The sequence below is a fragment of the Dermacentor andersoni genome, chromosome 7, assembly GCF_023375885.2.
Source record: "Dermacentor andersoni chromosome 7, qqDerAnde1_hic_scaffold, whole genome shotgun sequence".
Classification (NCBI taxonomy): domain Eukaryota; kingdom Metazoa; phylum Arthropoda; class Arachnida; order Ixodida; family Ixodidae; genus Dermacentor; species Dermacentor andersoni.
Genome location: NC_092820.1, coordinates 173,566,964 through 173,584,433, shown reverse-complemented (window position 1 = coordinate 173,584,433; position 17,470 = coordinate 173,566,964). Strand labels below are relative to the sequence as shown.

At 46.0% G+C, this 17,470-nt stretch overlaps 1 protein-coding gene across 4 annotated transcripts in view; it reads right to left on the bottom strand.

Moving 5' to 3' along the window:
* The window catches only part of trh (PAS domain-containing protein trachealess), a 464,837-nt gene that overhangs the window by 13,703 nt on the left and 433,664 nt on the right, over window positions 1–17,470 (bottom strand). For 3 of the 4 annotated variants that reach the window (XM_050180191.3, XM_050180193.3, XM_055071686.2), the window contains 7 exons: window positions 10,774–10,863; window positions 8,848–9,132; window positions 8,077–8,380; window positions 6,180–6,327; window positions 4,032–4,150; window positions 3,023–3,195; window positions 2,246–2,317 (listed from right to left, as the gene is read on the bottom strand). In XM_050180191.3, coding sequence (XP_050036148.1) covers window positions 2,246–2,317; window positions 3,023–3,195; window positions 4,032–4,150; window positions 6,180–6,327; window positions 8,077–8,380; window positions 8,848–9,132; window positions 10,774–10,863 — 1,191 coding nt within the window. The remainder of the gene's footprint in view (window positions 1–2,245; window positions 2,318–3,022; window positions 3,196–4,031; window positions 4,151–6,179; window positions 6,328–8,076; window positions 8,381–8,847; window positions 9,133–10,773; window positions 10,864–17,470) is intronic. The other variant, XM_050180192.2, reaches the window with a different exon arrangement.

Genomic DNA, 17,470 nt, shown 5'->3' with positions numbered 1-17,470 from the left:
GCCGCCACGGAGGAGAGGAGTGGGGGAAGGGGCACATGCAGTGGCGAACGGCGGCAGCTATGCGTTTCGGCTCGGGCAGCAGCACATCATCGAGATCAGCCGTAATCGAGCCGGAGCTCTCATTGCCGCCGCACATGGGTGGCATTGGAGGAATAGCGAAGAGAGCAAGGCTCGTGCGGTGCGCGAGAGATGGTGCCGGGAGAGCGCTCAGCTAGAGCAGCGCGCTGGCCCCGGCTACGGAGCTGGTTATGACGGCGCCGCGAAACGCAGGAACAGGCGACAAAGAGCTGCGCTCTAAAGAAAGGTTCGTTACAGCCAATGCGAGAAAATTTTAGCTTCGTTAGAACGAGGTTTTTCAATACATGGACATCTATTGGAATTTCAAGGGGAATGACGATTGTTTCGTGATATCCATTGGTTCGTTATATCTGGTTTCGTTATAAGGAGGTTTTACTGTATATTACAGCGGGACTAAATTGCGTATGCGCGGGACGCAAACGGTAATATTTTGCGGGTTACGTATGCACGTTACCTTTAGCATTTAGTGCTACGTGGCTTGAGCAGTTAGCTTGATACCATGGCGTAGGAAGCCTTCACACACACACACATACTCAAGCGCTAAGACAGGCCCGAGCTCCCTACCATGGCTATGAAATTATCAAGAAACTATATGAAAAACAGGCCTCCGTACAATGCCGGTGTGAACGCCGCCTGCGGCAGATCAGAATTCATCATTGCGACTTGCTTTTCACTGCGCTCGCGAAATGTAAAACGTAAATAGGCTTTCATATAGTCTGATTTCACTTCAAATATGAGTAACAACTGAATACTGGTAAGCGCAATTCCAAGACGGGACAGAAGACAGACACAGAAGCACAGGACACGTGCTAACTCGCAACTAAATTTTATTCTGAAGACTTCGCCTACTAAGTACACAGTAGACCAGGATCGAGCAAGCGCACTGGCCAGAGAAATCATGGAGGCATATCATATTAGAAAGAAAAAAAGTGCCTGAATTAGCGATACGTCGGCTGTTTTGCATAGCAAAGAAAAGCAGTTTTTAGAAATTATGCTGTAATCTATACGCTTCTTGATATGATGCATTGGTTGACTTGATGGGCAGTGCATTTGCGCGATTATGGTCTGCTGTATACTTAAGTGGGTGAAGTCTTCAGGATAAAATTTAGTTGCGAGTTAGAGCTTGTCCTGTGCTTCTGTGTCTATACTCTGTCCGATCTTGGAATTGCACTTACCGATATTCAGTTGTTAAGCATCAACCAACAAGCCCAGCAACAAATTTTGTTAACGATCAAATATGAGTGGTGATTTGTCAACATTTATTATTCCTTTTTTACTCAGAAAATTTAAATTTTGCACACAAGTGTAATACAGTTGCCGGAGGTGCACTGCTTCCGACCTTTCTAGTGATACCCCACTTAAACCTACCTACATTGCCACTGTTTTGAAGTTGTCTTGATGATGTCAAGTCTGACTAAAGAATCGGACCCTATGTGGTTTCTGTGAAAGTGGTTTGATTTTTGCCTACTAGACTGCACCTGTTAGACCTTTACTGCTACGTCTGCTGAATGCTTACAAGTAGGCATTTACTAGTCGTTTGCTGGATCATGTCCCCTAGATCCCTAACAGACGGCACCTAGCAGGTGTCTACAGTTGACATCTATTAGATGTTCACTGCATGGCATCTACTAGACGGGGTCACATCCAGCTCGTACATGTGCTGGTGGTGCAAAATATTTTGTTCAAGTTACTAGAAGTTGAGTATAGCTGGTCGTAGTCATTTTTGGTGCACCTGCACAGTAGACTGAAATGCTAGAGTAAAGCTGCTTAATGTCTCTTGTTTTGATATTATTCGTAAGAAAGGATGTGGAATTGATACAGAATCTGCATAATTCATCTAAGTGATACGAGAAATCATATGTAATTACGAGGATGCATACTACATGTAATTGTCTTGGTGATGAGTCAAATGGTTTGCAGCGCAGAACCCATCATGTCTTACTGTACTGGTTGTCTGAATTCGTGCTATTATGTCTATCTTAAATCGAAACAAACCATTTAGCAACATGTCATTTTGAAGGATAGTGCGGTTTCAGTGCGATGTGCTGTTCTGTGGGGCAACACAATACGAGTGCGAGGATGTGCTGGGTGACGTGCTTGGAAGAATGGAGGACACGTGTGGAAGGTGCTTAATGCAAAAGTACTTTCAGCAGCATCACCATCTGACCTGGTAGGCATCCACGTACGTGTGGCAGGCCATTTGAATGTAGTTCGAATCGGACCTCCTTGTGCCCCGAATCTGCGTACAGCCAGCAGGAGCAACGATACTGTGAACATTCAGCTCTCCACAGGCTGTATGAACCAAGTGAGACATTCGGTCAATCTCACAATAGAAACATCTGCAACAAAATCGACGATTCTTTACATGAAATCACCCACTCAGCCATGAGACAATGGTTACGAGTTTGCGCAACACACACTGCCTGGGTTTTTCCTTCTCAGATGACAGCCTGGCCGTCCAACTGTAAAAGCGCTCTTTGTTGATATCCTCAACGGTAAGCACACATTTTGCGACTTCACCTCTGAAGGTCCAATTACCGGACGAAAATGTCTTCTCTACTCCAGTGCCTGCAGTACACGAGGCGACCTTGAACAGGAAAGAGCTGCCAACGACAGACTATTTCTTACCTATACAAGCAGTAGCACAGAATGAACACCCTTGCTGCTATTTGCAAACCCATACATTCGCGGTTTAGTTATGCTGGTTCCACGTTTAACTGTACCCAGAATAAGTTACCTAGATTCCACTAAACTTTATCAAAAAGGTTGAGTTGCCAGTAATCAGTTGTTTGCAAGTGAGTGAAGGAAAAGAGTCGAGATTGATTTGAACATGACAAGGGCAACTAGAAGAAAGATATGAAAGTCTGTAGATGATGTGAAAGTGACAAGATCGAAATAGAAGAGGCAGGTCGACATGGAATAAACCATGGGCAATCGATCCCACCTTGGCATTCCTGAGCGAGTCGAGCTTCCCCACAGCGCCCAGCTGCGTCAAGTGCTGCTGCTGCTCGGCGGCAGAGGGAACGTCCTGACTCCCTCCCAGTGCGGGGGTGGACGATGGCGGCGCCTCGTGGCTCTTTGGAGAAGGCTCGGCAGCACGGCCCGGCGACCGTTCCTCTGCGAAGTGCGAGCACAGGAGGGGCAGATGGAAAATTATTTAGCATATTCACACCAATCAACAAAAAATGACTCAGCTTAGACTGGCAAAGATTTCGAAATTCTAACTTAATTCATAGTGGAAAGTTCAGGCCAAACTTCTATTTCGTTTCAATTTCGCTACAGTACCTCAGTTCCTTTAAGTCAGCGTGATGACGCACATTTTACAGCACTTTGAGCTTTCTTGTATTTGGTAGGCATTCTGGCAGAGCAAAAGTGCTGGAAACTTGCAATATCGATTCTTTGGCTCCTTCAGGATATGATGTAGTCTGTTGCAGGTAGGCAATTAATTAGAGTGGAAACATTGGCTAGTTGGTTGTACATATTTGGGTGGGCCAAGCGCTAAGGACGCGGACAAAGGTTAAAACACATTGAAAACGACACGGTGGGCTGAACTAGCTACTGATCTTATTATTACGACGGGCAAACATATAAATATGCACTGTCATTTTTGATGATGCGTTCCATAAAGAAACACAGGATGACAAGGTATGAAGGGGTCACGCATAAACGATCGAGCATACGCGCAGTAAACTCGCCTGATCATGGGTTTTTAACGTGGAGCTGAAAGAACGATTGATGAGCACGACGTGTATATGAACTTGCTATCGAGACTTTATTCAGTCCCAGTTTCATGTGAACAGCCTATAGCTTCTTTCTTTCTTCCTTACTTTTTGTTATTTTTTATTTACCCACACAGAGTGTCTCAACCCTTGTTACGAAGGAAATGGGGTGGTGATAAGGATAGTTCTACAGTAGCAGTAGGTAGAAGGGATAAGCGAACGTGAATCTCTCACCTCGTGGTTCGTTGTCCGGCGTGGATCCCCTCTCGGAATTGCTTGGATCGTCGGGCTTGATGTCGCCCAAGCCGCGCATCTGGCTGCAGTCCATGACGCAGTGCTCGTACTCCACGCCACTGCACACATATGAGAAATAGAGAAGAAATCGGCAGAAAAAGAAAATTGTAAAGCAGTGTTGCATTACAATATCATGTTGACATATTTTTCAAGAGAGAGTGAGAGTGCAGAATGAAAGATGGGAATGTTAACCAAGCCCTACACCGGTGGCAAACCAGAATGCTTACCCCAGAAGAACGTTTATGAGGACGACATGATACGAAAGACCTGTAGTTACGCCAGTTTACGGTCGCATTCAGCTAATAAGCTTGACGACTTGAAGAAAACATCAGCATACCTTGGCTCGATCACTGCTCCTTCACTGACAAGTGTTTCAGGCGTACTCGATCATCTAACAAGCGTTACCCTGTAAAAAGTATTTCAAGTGTAGAATTCGTCGCACGGCTAATTTTGCTGCACATGCACAGAAATATTCTTTTTCACTGTCGCACATGGTGCTTCAATGTTTGCAAGGCAAAACCTGAACAATCCACGAAGCATGCGCAAATTGGCGTATCTCACTGCCTCGCCGCAAGTGCTGCCTAACACTAGCCGGCCCTTTAATGCCATGGTTCACAACCGTATAGCCATGACTTCAAACCCAGCCGGGGACAAGGATTACCTTGCAACTTGCAGACAAACATATGCGCGGCTGGCCGTAAGTGGCCCGCATAGCAGTCATCACTATTCAATAAGATATCGAATATTTCCGTGAATCATTATGGCATATGTGCACCATTACTAACACCTCCTAACTTTCCTATCCTTTGTCATTCTTTAAGAAAACGGCAGACACTAAAAATTGTCACACCCTTACGAGTGTATAGATGGTGCTTGGTTTATCTCATCGGCAACATAAGAGGAAGCTTTAGCTCGAGGCCAACTCCAATTACCCTATTCAAATACACATAAAACGTAGAAATGCTTTGTTGAGACAACCCCTGGACTGATTACAATGAAATTTGTTGCATTCTAGAGAGAAAATTAAATGCTAATGACTGTTGGAAGCAAACGTTCAGTACAGGGCCTTAATTTGTTTACAAAGGTTGCCAGAGACCGTTAAGCTTGAAAAAATAGAAGCATGAAATTTGCAAATCCATAACTCTGCACCAAAAACAGATGTCGCAGTTCTGTGAACTGCATCCATTGCAGCATCTCAACTGGACAAATTCGGTATATGAATTTACAGCTTACGTGACTTTGTTACAATGTTTACAAGGGTTTGAAAAAATCTTAGTCACATAATACTGGCATATTTCATAGCGGTGTATAATACATCAGTTTTGTCCGCTTTAGATGTATTATTAGGTGTGTTTACAGTATTTTGATATTGTTTTTCACTGCCGAGTTAAAGTTGTGAAATGGATAGTTCTATTTTTCAAAGTACTGTAATTTTCTTTTCGAGAATATTTATTAAAATATAGAAGGCCTAAATCAAATATCCGCTTAAAACATTCCCTAGATTCTAATTTTTTTTAATGCTACACATCTCATCAAATTTGGTATAGTGGTTGCGGAAAAAATGATTGCTCTGTTTTCATATATTTTGATAGGAGTCACCGATGGATAGAGTCACACAGTGAATCCCTCTCTGACCAATTACGGGTAGTCTAGAAGGCCCGCGATGTGGCTGAAGGGCTCGGCCTGACAGTCCCAACGTAGGAGCGGCCCGCGTCAACCTAGGGTTGACGTTCAGGACCCAATAAAGTCCTTCATACCATGCCATACCGATTTATAGCTACATCTTAAGGGTTAGAGGGAACTGTTTTCTGATGGCATCTTGTAGTAAGTATAAATGTGACACGAAAAGTGCGACACAACAGCATGAAATAAATTTTCATAGCTATAACATTGTCAAACTCTCGTGTCAAATATTTCAGTGGTCAGAGGTGTTGCACAGTTTTCAACTACGCCTTTTCTCGTTGCAGACCCAGTTCGAGCTCGCTATCGTATAAAATTAACAATTCTGTAACCTTAAATGGAAGGGTGGTAGCCATTCGGCAGACTAGTATCCTCAAGGATGTAGAATTTTTTCACGTGTACACATACCTGAGGACGTAGTTCACGCAGATGATGCTCTGCTCCTCGGAGTTCTTGTTGTTGCAGATGACCGTGGCACAGGTCTGCATCCAGGTGAAGCCGCCGTTCTTGTTCATAATCCGGTAGTAGCCGCTCATCACTTGGCCCTTGTTCATCACTGCGTGCCAGTAAGGAGTGGGCGTTGTGATTGTGCTCCCGACACGCTTTGCCCAGAGCGCATGCAGATGTAAGGACCGCGGGCATACACTGGTGTAGTGACACTGGAGGACGCAGTTCACACGGTTAAGAGGAAGGCAGAGCGCCAACTGCTATTTTATCATTATAACGGAGAAATAATTTCATCAGGCTAATCCCATAACCTAATCGAATGAAATTTGTTGTATTACACGCAAGAATAGTAAAGTATAGCAACTATTCGGTGCCAATTTTTTATCTAGAGAGACAGAGAAAGGAACCAAGAAAAGGAAGTGATGTTAACCGGAAGAAACAAGTCCCGTTTACTACCCTGTAGGAAAGGAGGGGGAAATGGAAATTAAACAGATAGAAAGGAAGAAAGGTGAGTAAGAAAACATAAATCGGCGCACAAAATTATGAGGCTGCACATCTCACCATCACAGTCTATCTCGCAAGCCTGTAGACTGCAAGGGGTTAACTAGCGCTTTAGCTGCCTTTAACGCCCACATCTGTTATCAACACTGTCGAAATACCTTTGTCCTGATCGCGGCCCCCTATCCACTGTCTCTAGAGTGGTTCACAGCCCCTGCCTCTCCGTGGACAGATACACAGATGTGCAATTATTTCCTTACAACCGCATGTGTCCCAGGTAGTCTGAACAACATTTCTACGCTTTGGGGCTTGCCTTGTGCCCGAATAAGCATCATCATTTATCTTGCATGCATTTTCTTCCTTTAACACTACGGTCGCAACATGCCGTACGTGACCATAGAGGAAGGAAAAATATAGGAGGGAGCATTACGCTGCGCGGCCAACCTTGGCAAGTTAAGGCTCCGTGAAGCCACAGTCCTGGTCCAACACGTGACCTCTTGCATCAAGACCACGGAGGAAGAATCGTGATTTGCTGAGACGTTTGGTTCCCGGTAGTCATGCCAGTAGTTTTTATTCGGTGCGCGCTTGTTCAGCTGCCATGCCGTGGCTCTGCCTGCAGAGCGGGAACACTAAAACCAACTGCGAACTTTGACGTGCGATCACGTGTTGGGCCACCAGGTTGGCTTCAGTCGCATTGAGGTATGCTCCCTCCTATCATTTTCCTTGCCTGATGTACGTAACCTGAAAGTATCGGGTGTGCAGCGTTAAGGAAAGGAAAGACACATAAGATGCCATTATTGCTCTGAGACTAGATAATGTTTAAAGGATGAATTTTTTCTTGCAGTGTAGGACTGTGAGCCATTCCACTAAGGGAGGATTATGACTCGGTAAACACGACACGAAGCCACAGACGGCACAACAGAGTTCCTCCACACCTCGGTTGTCCAGAAGGAAGAGAGAAGTCGGGAACCACTCAATGCAGGCGACTGTTTGTGAAACTAGGCACTCAGTTTTTAATTTTTTTGTTGTTTGATTTGAACCTCAAGGGTCCGCAGAAGATTACATGAAAGAAACAGAGAGCTTTCGTGAGTGTAAAGCTACGCCAAAGCATTCTATTGCGCATGGCACGCTTCTCTATGTGGGGCCATAGGTGGTGTCCGAAAGCTGACGTCTGTGACATCTTTCCAGCTCGCAAAAGTCGCTTCTACCGCATGCCGCCGGCAAAAGCATCGCCTTCGAGATCTGCATTTGTTATTCAGAGGACGCCATCGCTAGGGCGCAGATTTGGGCACCAGCTATTGCTCACTCCTTCAGCAGAACGAACACAGTGTGCGCCGAGGATGCAAGACGATCAACTCACGGTCCACGTGACACTTTCTCAGTTTCTGCACGTCCTGGCCGTGCACAAGGGTGTACAGGTTCCGGCCGGCCAGGTCCTCGGGGCTGTAGTCGAGCAGGTCGGCGACGCGGGGCTCGCAGTGGGCGACGCGGAAGTCGAAGCCCAACCGCGTGACGAACATGTCGCACTCGAGGCGCACCTCGTTGACCGAGGGCGGCGGCAGCGCGATCGCCATCGCCACCATGCCCAGGATCTGCGGCGGCTGCTTGGAGCGGCCGGGCGAGAACGAGTACTGGGGCCGCAGGTGGCACAGGACCAAAACCACCTGCACGTTTGTTCGTTTAAAGATAGACTGAACAAGATACGATAACATCACATAGGCCAGAAACGTTGACAGCCGTGTATACACCCATGCATCTGGTGCCGAATCAAGCGAAGCCTCGCTGAAGTCATCGTATCGCCTACATCAACAGCATTGTTGCTAGAGAAGCGACAGCTTCTACTCGGTGAAAGGATGACACGCCAAATTGCGTAGAAGTACGCGAAGAATATATTGCTAGAAAAAAAAACACATTGGATTCTCCCATCTGACGCTGTGAACGACAAGCACCAGGGAAACCGAAGGAATCTGTTTTTAGCAAGAATCATAGGAAGCCAACAGACAGTGAATCAAAATTTTCTTCCACTTTCATTTTCTTTATTACGATTATGAAGGTTGTTGCAAAATGTCACCCTCATGGGTTGCCTTGACTTTATATGGCAGTTCCGTGTGCATGTGGTGCACATACTGACCCGGTATCCGGAAGACTTGAAGTGGCAGCCTCGCTTCGTAAGAGTAGACTTCATGCGTACGCAGAAGGACCTTTCTAGACCCTTGTAGGCTGCGCTGCTACCGAGAGTCATCACGGGGGCTGGCCTGTCCAGCGAGTTTGGCGTCGACGAGCCGTCGTCCGAGCCACCCGAGCCGCCCGACGGCGAGGACACCGACTGCGACAGGTTGATGCCCAGCTGCTCGGCCAACTCGGCGTGGTCCTGGTGGTGCACGTAGTCGAACACGCTGCTGCCCGTCATCTCCACCTGCGCGGATGTCATTGCAGCGCCCGCCAGCCAAGGAGCGTTGTTCTGGTCGCATACTGTATGAGCCTTTACGATTATTCAAGTTCTGTAGCGATCTGAGAAGGGAAAGCGACTGTCCATGAAAATTTACAGCCCTCTGTTGTACCCCTCGCACTTGATTTTCTAAGGATGCTTGGAGAAAAAATTGCACCGTGTTTTTCAAGACAATTCCTCAGCAAATACCACAATCATACCACACGAGGAGCTCGCTACATTGCCACGTGTCTGCAATGTTGTGTTCGATAACCATAGCACCTTCTTGCACACACACACACACACACACACACATATATATATATATATATATATATATATATATATATATTGCCATAGTTGACCAATAAAACCCAGTTCGTAGACAGCGCCTGTGTTTGTTCTTGTTTGTGCTAACCACATCCCGCCTACGTTCTTCCCCACTTTTCTTTCATTTGGCGCCGTGAAGCTCGACCAGCTCGCCCCAAAGCGCAATATTGACGCGCTCTATAATCGTTACAGTGCCACAGACTACCCAGACAATACGGTATATAACAGCAGAACTTTTTGTTGGGCTAGTTGGTGCATGTTACTGAAGTACTAAAGCGCCAAACCGACGACACAAGAAGAGACACGGACGAACGCTTACTAACAACTGATGCTTTATTGACGGAAACACACAATGTATATACGCAAATCTGGCGGCGCAACTCACACGTTGTGGAAAATCACATGGTAACCAGGCAAAAGGCGATAAAACGATTGTAAAGGTGACGTTCGTGACAATGGCACGTGGTGTATAGGGCCAAATGATCATAAATGATAATGGTTACGCGATACACAAGACACCGCCGTAAGGGAGTACCCCATTAAAAACTAAAATATTAAGATTTTTCACCAAGCGCAGGCGGCGCAGCAACATGCTCAGTTCTAGCTAAGGGCTTCTAAAGAGGACGTTTCACTTTTATACAGAATTTTTAATGGTTCGCTGACGCATTCAAGGCCTTTTCTTTTAATGTAGAAGGCTTCCTTCAGCTCACGGACAACGCTGTCTCGACTTCTGTCCAGAACAATGGTATCTCTTAGGCGAGGCTTGCACCCGCACTCTTTGCAATGGATGGCCATGTTGAAACCAGTTCCTTTTTCCTGTGAGCGTTCGTGTTCTTTTAGCCTTTCATTTAAACACCTCCCCGTTTGTCCAATGTAAATTTATCACCTTTTGCCTGGTTACCATGTGATTTTCGACAACGTGTGAGCTGCGCCGCCAGATTTGCGTTTATTTTGCGATCAGAATCTACTGGAGCACCGTTAATTCTGGAGCACCATAAAATCGTATGACCAAGCTTTTTTAATGCGATAGTATTACACAGGCCACTCACGGGCTTCCTTCGATAGTTTCAACGGAAAATAAAAGCGCGCCGATCCTGGAGGCTCTATAATAAGGTGTACCAATCCTGATATCAATGCAGGATATGTGTCCTCCTATAGGTTTTTATATGGTATGTAACGCGGACCGATCACGGAGGCAGTGTAATCGAAAGCGTCGGTGGACCGACGTTGATAGTGATATCGAATTACAGTAGCTCAGTTGTAGCATAATGAACTACGAGTTTTCTGTTGTTTTCTTACCTGAGACAGCCCAAGGTAGATGGACACAGTTTCCGAAATGTACAAAAAGCGGCCATCTGCTCCCAGCGCAAAGGTAAAACCATCTAGTGACTGCAAAGAAGAAAATAAAGTAAAAAAACGACGTTATAACAATGGGTTACGCGAGGTACGAAGCAAAATATCGATTCGTATAGAAAGTGCCATGAAAGACACCATAGTCTTTTTTTTCACGACTATGTTAATCAAATATTAATAGTACTGCTCCAATGCCACGGGCCCTTAACAGGAAGCTTTAGCTCGGGAGCTCCTATAACAAATGCAAGCACAAACGGAGAAATCGGTCTGCTCGGCAGCCATAGCACCAAATTTGATGAGTTTTGTTGCATTTAAACGGAAAAAAGCTATACTCCAGTGATTGTCGAAGTCAGATTTTTTATTTGGGGCGCAAACATGATTTTTTTTAAATTATTCAAAATTTCAAAACTGCGTGAAAGATAAAATTAACAAATTCGTGAACCATCCTGACTCTAACTCTTCAGCAATAAACGTATCACCATTCTGAAAACTCCATCTATTAAGACATCTAAAGTGTACAATTGAGGTACTTTACACCACTCTCAATTATACTACCCATTTATGAATTTGACTTTTTCAGAACCCACGTAAGCAACGTAAATATATAACGCAAGCTTTTACAACGTAAATATTAGACTCATATGTAAGTAATATTTTTCACACAAATTTCACAACTAATATATAAGTTCTCGCAGTTTACAGCGATAACTGATCTTCGTGCACAGATATAGTTATGTAAGGTTCGTGCTTTAATTTTTCTTTAAATGTACCAATCTTTAGCATCATGAAGAAGACTTGGCTTCCTACATTATTTAAAATTTAGCTTTCTATCTCAGAAGCAGCAACTTTACTCAAATCGGTCCGGTGTCTTATGAAAACATTTCTGCGTTCGGAGTTGGCCTCGAGCTAAATCTTCATCCTAACAAAAGTGCCGAGCTAGCCTTCCCACAATGCTTGTTGCCCAGAACACGGCGGCCGACGCATTCTTAAAGGGCCGCTCGAGAGAAAAATAGGTTGAACTGTATTTGAAAATTATCCTTCTACAACATTTAATACAGCTACTATTGCCGTTGAGGACACATTTTATAAACCACACAGAAAGGACGAACAAAAAGGCGAATGACGATGCCGCCTTGAACTACGGCCGTACCAGGTCGCCTTGGAGTCGGGGATTTCGACGGCGTCTGCTCGGTACCAGTCTGCAGAGGGACTACACCGAATGAAGTTAAAGGCTGATACTTACCAAGTTTCGAAGACTGCGGCACATCGGCCCAAATGTGAAAAAAATGAACTTTGAAATGTGTGGCGTCACATTGACGTACCTGAACTGAGGGTGTGGCATGAAATTAAAAAAAAAATGGAGGTTTGGCCTTCATTTTCTCTTCTATAATAATCAATATGTTACCGCGAACATGGCGGACATGAGTTTGTAAAGAATACTTTACCAGTACAAGCTGACTCGGTGTTTGTCTTTGTTGCCCCTTTAAGATTTATTGTACGTCGCTGCACTCTCATGTTTGGTTTACTTTTGTTTATTGCTGCATCACCCCAGCTTATTTTACTCTTTCTATATCCACACTGTACTGACACAATATGTTCATTCACGGTATTGCTGTCTTTGAGAAAGGCTTTCCGTGAAAGATAAAGCTAAGTTTATTAAGCAGTTTTCCTTTTTTGCAGCCCACTCTTTGTGTCTTTTCAACGACAATAAATGCAACTTTTATTCGAATAGGAACAGTAGGGACACAATTACCATCCCAGTCGCGCCTCTGTTGAATACCGAATAAGTCAGAATTTCTCAGCTACCAGTTTGGAGTTGAGAAACAAAAAAGAAGGTATAAGAAGGGGGAAAAATAAACGAAATCTACGTTAGAATAACTTCGTTCAGCGTTATCCTTCCCTCCAGCTATATCGCTCCGGCGTCAGTGGCGAAGCGTTAGGCAAGGGAGATACTGAGAATAAATCGTCGACGGGATACGCTCCTGCAGAGAGGCCTGTGTACGCCGTCTGAATGCGACATTCGGCGCGAAGCAGTCGTACAATGCGACACCGAGACAACGAGAATCCCGGTGGCCGGGATACCGTCGGCGCGGAGTCGCTCCGAGAAAACACAAGTACGCAAAAGCGTAGCATAGAAACAAGCTAAAAGAAATGGAGAGAAAGGCGAAGGTCCTGTAAGTATTCTCGAGAAGGCTGCATGTACAAACTCACCAAAAGCAGTGCGGCGAAATCTAGAAACGTCAGTCAGTGTGCGTACACCGACTCACAAAGTTCGGTGCTGCAGGGGCGAAGCTGCGAGCGCTTAAACTCCAGCGAGTTACGTTGCTTACAGATGGTATACGTAACGACAACAGTCAGATATGAACGCGCGTTGCCTTGTCTCCTCCGCTACGTGCGTATTTCGTATGCATCGAAGACGTGACAGGGAAAAGATTCAAGTTCCTTTGCATAGGCGTGTCTGGGCCGAAGCAATAATGGACGGAATGCCGCCATGCATGCTTTCTTTTACCTTTAGCCAGTGACTGCTTTCACCGAATAATACCGCTTTATCACGCTATCGCTCAGCTCGAGACGCGCTTGCTCTACTCGAAATTTCGGAAGCGCTGTCGCCATTTTCATAGCGGGACGCCCAAATCTATGGCCACACCGTATGGGCGACGAGCATCGTGCTGTTTGAGCCGCGAATCTACGCAAGCGCAAGCGATTTCTCTGGAATGTATACAGTGACGCATGCGAAAATACCGGACCAACTTGAGCCTAGAGAGTTTGATTTGTCAGTCGCCGACCGTGCTCATCGCTATTGCCGTCACTTAAATGTTTTCCCTATTATTTCTTTTTCTTGGCGGCGGCGGCGGGGGAAGGCACAAGCTAACGGCAAAAAGACTTCTCTCACTGATTACTTCTGCTGATGGCTCCGACTTCTTGCCGTCGCTATGCCACACAATGCGCTCAAAACATAAAAGAGTTTCCAAGAAAAAATTACCGACGGTTACTATGTCGTTAGTGCCTACAGGAGTTGCGAGTATGGCAGTTCCTCCAGCTTAAGAATGATGATGGGCATAGTACTTGGTTTTGGCTAAACTTCGTCATTATGTCTGTAAACGATCTCGTGACGATCCGAATATTGCATTTAAATGCATCAATTCGCAGTGATTGTGCATATGCGCAGAGAAAAACATGATTGATTGTACAGTGTTCAGAAAACTATAGCTGTCTGGAAATTTAGAAGGATAAATAGCGCCACAAGAACGTCTGAAGCCACAGGTGCGAAGATTAGACAAATCTGTGTACTACCCATAATTCCCATGATATCTGAATGACCACAGCGCGGGAGTCTTCTCTCGTAATTTTTTGTAGGAAGCTTTATGTCTCAAAGAACTCTTAGAACACGACAGCAAGCTGAGGCAAGGCCACTGCTGGTGTGCTGCTCATAAGTGTGAAAAGAGTGACTGTATTGAACCATTATAAACAGAACTAAAGAATAACGCCCATGCGTTGTGAAGCAGACTGGGAGAGAGGGGCGAATTGCGAAGGATGATGTCTTGATGTATAACATGCACCTTTCCGAAGAGGCTCTAATTTGCACAACAATTCGAGCTCTGTTTTGTTTCTGTGAAAGCCTGAAGGGACTATTAGGTAAGAGAAAAAGCTGTCGCAATTATTTATTTTTCCTTAGGCTGTTGTGCCTGCAGTACCTTGCATGGTTATTTGACCAGCGCAGTTTTCTTATGTCAAAGCTGCACTATCACAAAGTGGCATTCCCATGCACCCGATTATTCGCGCGCCACTCGACAAGTATTCAGAAATTCAAATATTTGATTTTAATTTCTACAGCCAAGCTTTTCTCGTTTCTGGGGACCTTTAAAAAGTTAGCTCGTCGCAGCCCAGGAGATGGACGTAAAGGCATCGTACGAATTCTGCTTCGCTGAACGGAACTAAGATGGCATGGCGCGCGTACGCGCGCGAGCACCTATCTTCCAGTGTGACGTCTCTCGTACACCCGCCTAGTCGCGGCATCGACATCAGCGTCTCCTGGTGGATGCCTACGAATGCTCGACACGGAAGACTCCCTAGATCCCCAGTAAAAGAAAAGAAGAAAAGGAAACTACTCAGTATGCTCGTCGCGACGAGAGAGCTAAGCCTGGTAGGGAAGAAAAAGGCAGGGCAAGTCAGTCGCCGCAGCGGCAGGCGAATTCTTCTTCGACACCAGCGAGACTTCGCTCGCACAGACTCTCGTCACTTTGTGTTACAGGTCCACTTTTCTGTTTCTTTGTTTCCTTTTTTTCCCCTCAAAGTTGGCCCCACGGAATGTCCGCTTCGTACAGGGAGCTGAAGCTCCGGTTCCCGCTCAGCCCCTGGACACACAGAGAAGGACTCGCTGACACTATGGCAAGCGCTTAGAACGACGAAAAGATGTGCAAGTTGGTAAACTTACGCGGTTTGAGAGCAGTTAGGCGCAGAAAGCGCGGACAGAAAGAGTAACAAAAGGGACAACACACACACACACACACACACACACATTCTGCGCATGCGCGTTTGTGTTGTTCCTTTCATTCTTCCCGTATTTTCTACGCCTCCCATATCAGACAATAACTTGCGATCGCCGCATTGCACTATCGCGTTCCTGGGCCTCGCCACACGTTGCAAGAGACAGCTCTGGAGTTTAGAGAAACCGTGGAAAAGGCACATTCTTCATTCTTAATGGAACTACAACCGCACGCGCCGGGTTGTCTCGATCCTTGGATTCAAACTCTCGCCCCGTTGCTCCCCACCAGTCCGCGTGAAATGCCGATACGACTACCGGCTGAGTGATAAGACAACGACGTGCGCAGACCTATAGGAAAGGCGACACTTACTGCCAAATGGGAGGGATAAACGCAGAGAGAAGCGTAAAAGGGGGAGAAGAGAGAGCTATGGAAGGACAGGCACAGATATTGGTATATATATGTGGATCAATACGCGGAGATAAAATGTGGGGTGAACGGAAAAATAATAATATAGAAACATAGACTGCGAAACAGGCTTTGAAGAGATAAAGGGGAGATACGAGAAGAGAGCGGGTGAAATCCCAGCAAGGTGCGCAGATTGAGGTAATAAGATGGATGTTTAGACTGTAATACGGATGCAGATTGTGCTAGACTAACAGTGTATGCGAAAGAGAGAAAACACGAATACATTGTTATAGGGGGCCCTTTTAGAAAAGTTATTTATTTATTTCGTTGTGTGATTACTTTCTCTTTGCTTGCTTCTTCGCATGTTCGACAGGCCAATTCTTTGACGTTAGCGGGAGGTTATAAAAAAATACAGAAAGCATGTGCAAGGTCGCAAACAACTGAGAACAAGAAAATTGCAAAACTGAAGTAAATATCACAGGACGACAACATTTGCAGAACGGAAGACTATAACATTAACACACAGGAAAATGTAACATTGCCAAATAAATACTTACGCAACTGCGACATAGCCAGAGCATTCCCCGTTTCTAGAACTTCAAAAGCGCCTTCGCGGACGGTGAGAATTCTCAAACAATGATTCGTTTCAGTCCCTGTGGCGCAGCGCATTTCGTATATACGATTCGCGGGATTCAAGTCACGTCTCCCACGGACGGGGATAGGCGATACGTAAAGGCACCGGCTCTTATGTGCGGCAAATATTCAGCAGCGACTCAAAAAGAAGCCCGCAAGCCCTGAGCGCGTCTCGAAGCAAACCGCCGCCGAAGCCTCGTGCAAGAAAACCGGAGGCTGCCTGCCTCATGTGGGTTAAAGGCGCGCAGAGCGCATCGAATTTCGTCGACAAGACGGTGCCTTTCTCTCTTTTTTTAAAGGACTGAAGAGACAGCAGTCTGGTTGGACACATGTTTAACCCCACAACGCGCAACGTAACATACTTCGGTGTGCTCAGCTTGGTGTCTCAACATGCTTATTTTAGCGCAGAAAACTTAACGCAAGACCCGTATTAGCGTTTGTTACACGTTCCAGCGAAGTTTCACTCGTGGATGGCTTTAAAAAACAATTATTGCAACGTGCAATAATTTCTTTTATCTATGGTTCATCTGCGGCCTGCCTGGCGCTACCCTTCAAGCCCTCTGTGACTTCGTCACATTCTGCAACTTTTGATGCGACAGCGTCAAATGGCCCCTTGATCGAAAAAGCCGGCGTCTGTCGTCTGCAGCAGCGAAACGGCGGGCACATGTCCACTGGCTGCGACGCCACGTCACGAGTGCGCCTCTACGGAACAGAGCGGGCATTCGGCGCACCTGCTACAGCGTTATAGCGCGCCAGGTCAGCGCCTCCAAGACAGCAGGCCTGTGCCCTCTGCTTTATGACGTCATGCTACTTGGACCGAAATTTCAATTTACAAGTCCGGCGTGATGAAAGCGGCGACGCCAAAATCACCGCGGCTCACTCGGGAGCGTCCCCATTAGATACTATGGCAGTCGGGCAAGTCAGCGGGACGTCACAGATCCAAGTGCACCGGCCTTGTGCTATCTAGGAGGCGTTGGCCAGGTGTTGCGTGAGGAGAGAGGGCACCGCCGCGACGCCACGTCACCCTCGCTCTCGGAAGCCTTCATGCACGCGTTCCTTGTCCGCGCGAGCTCTCGCCTGCATTCTAACTGCGCCTCGGTTAAGCCCAAATCAAAACA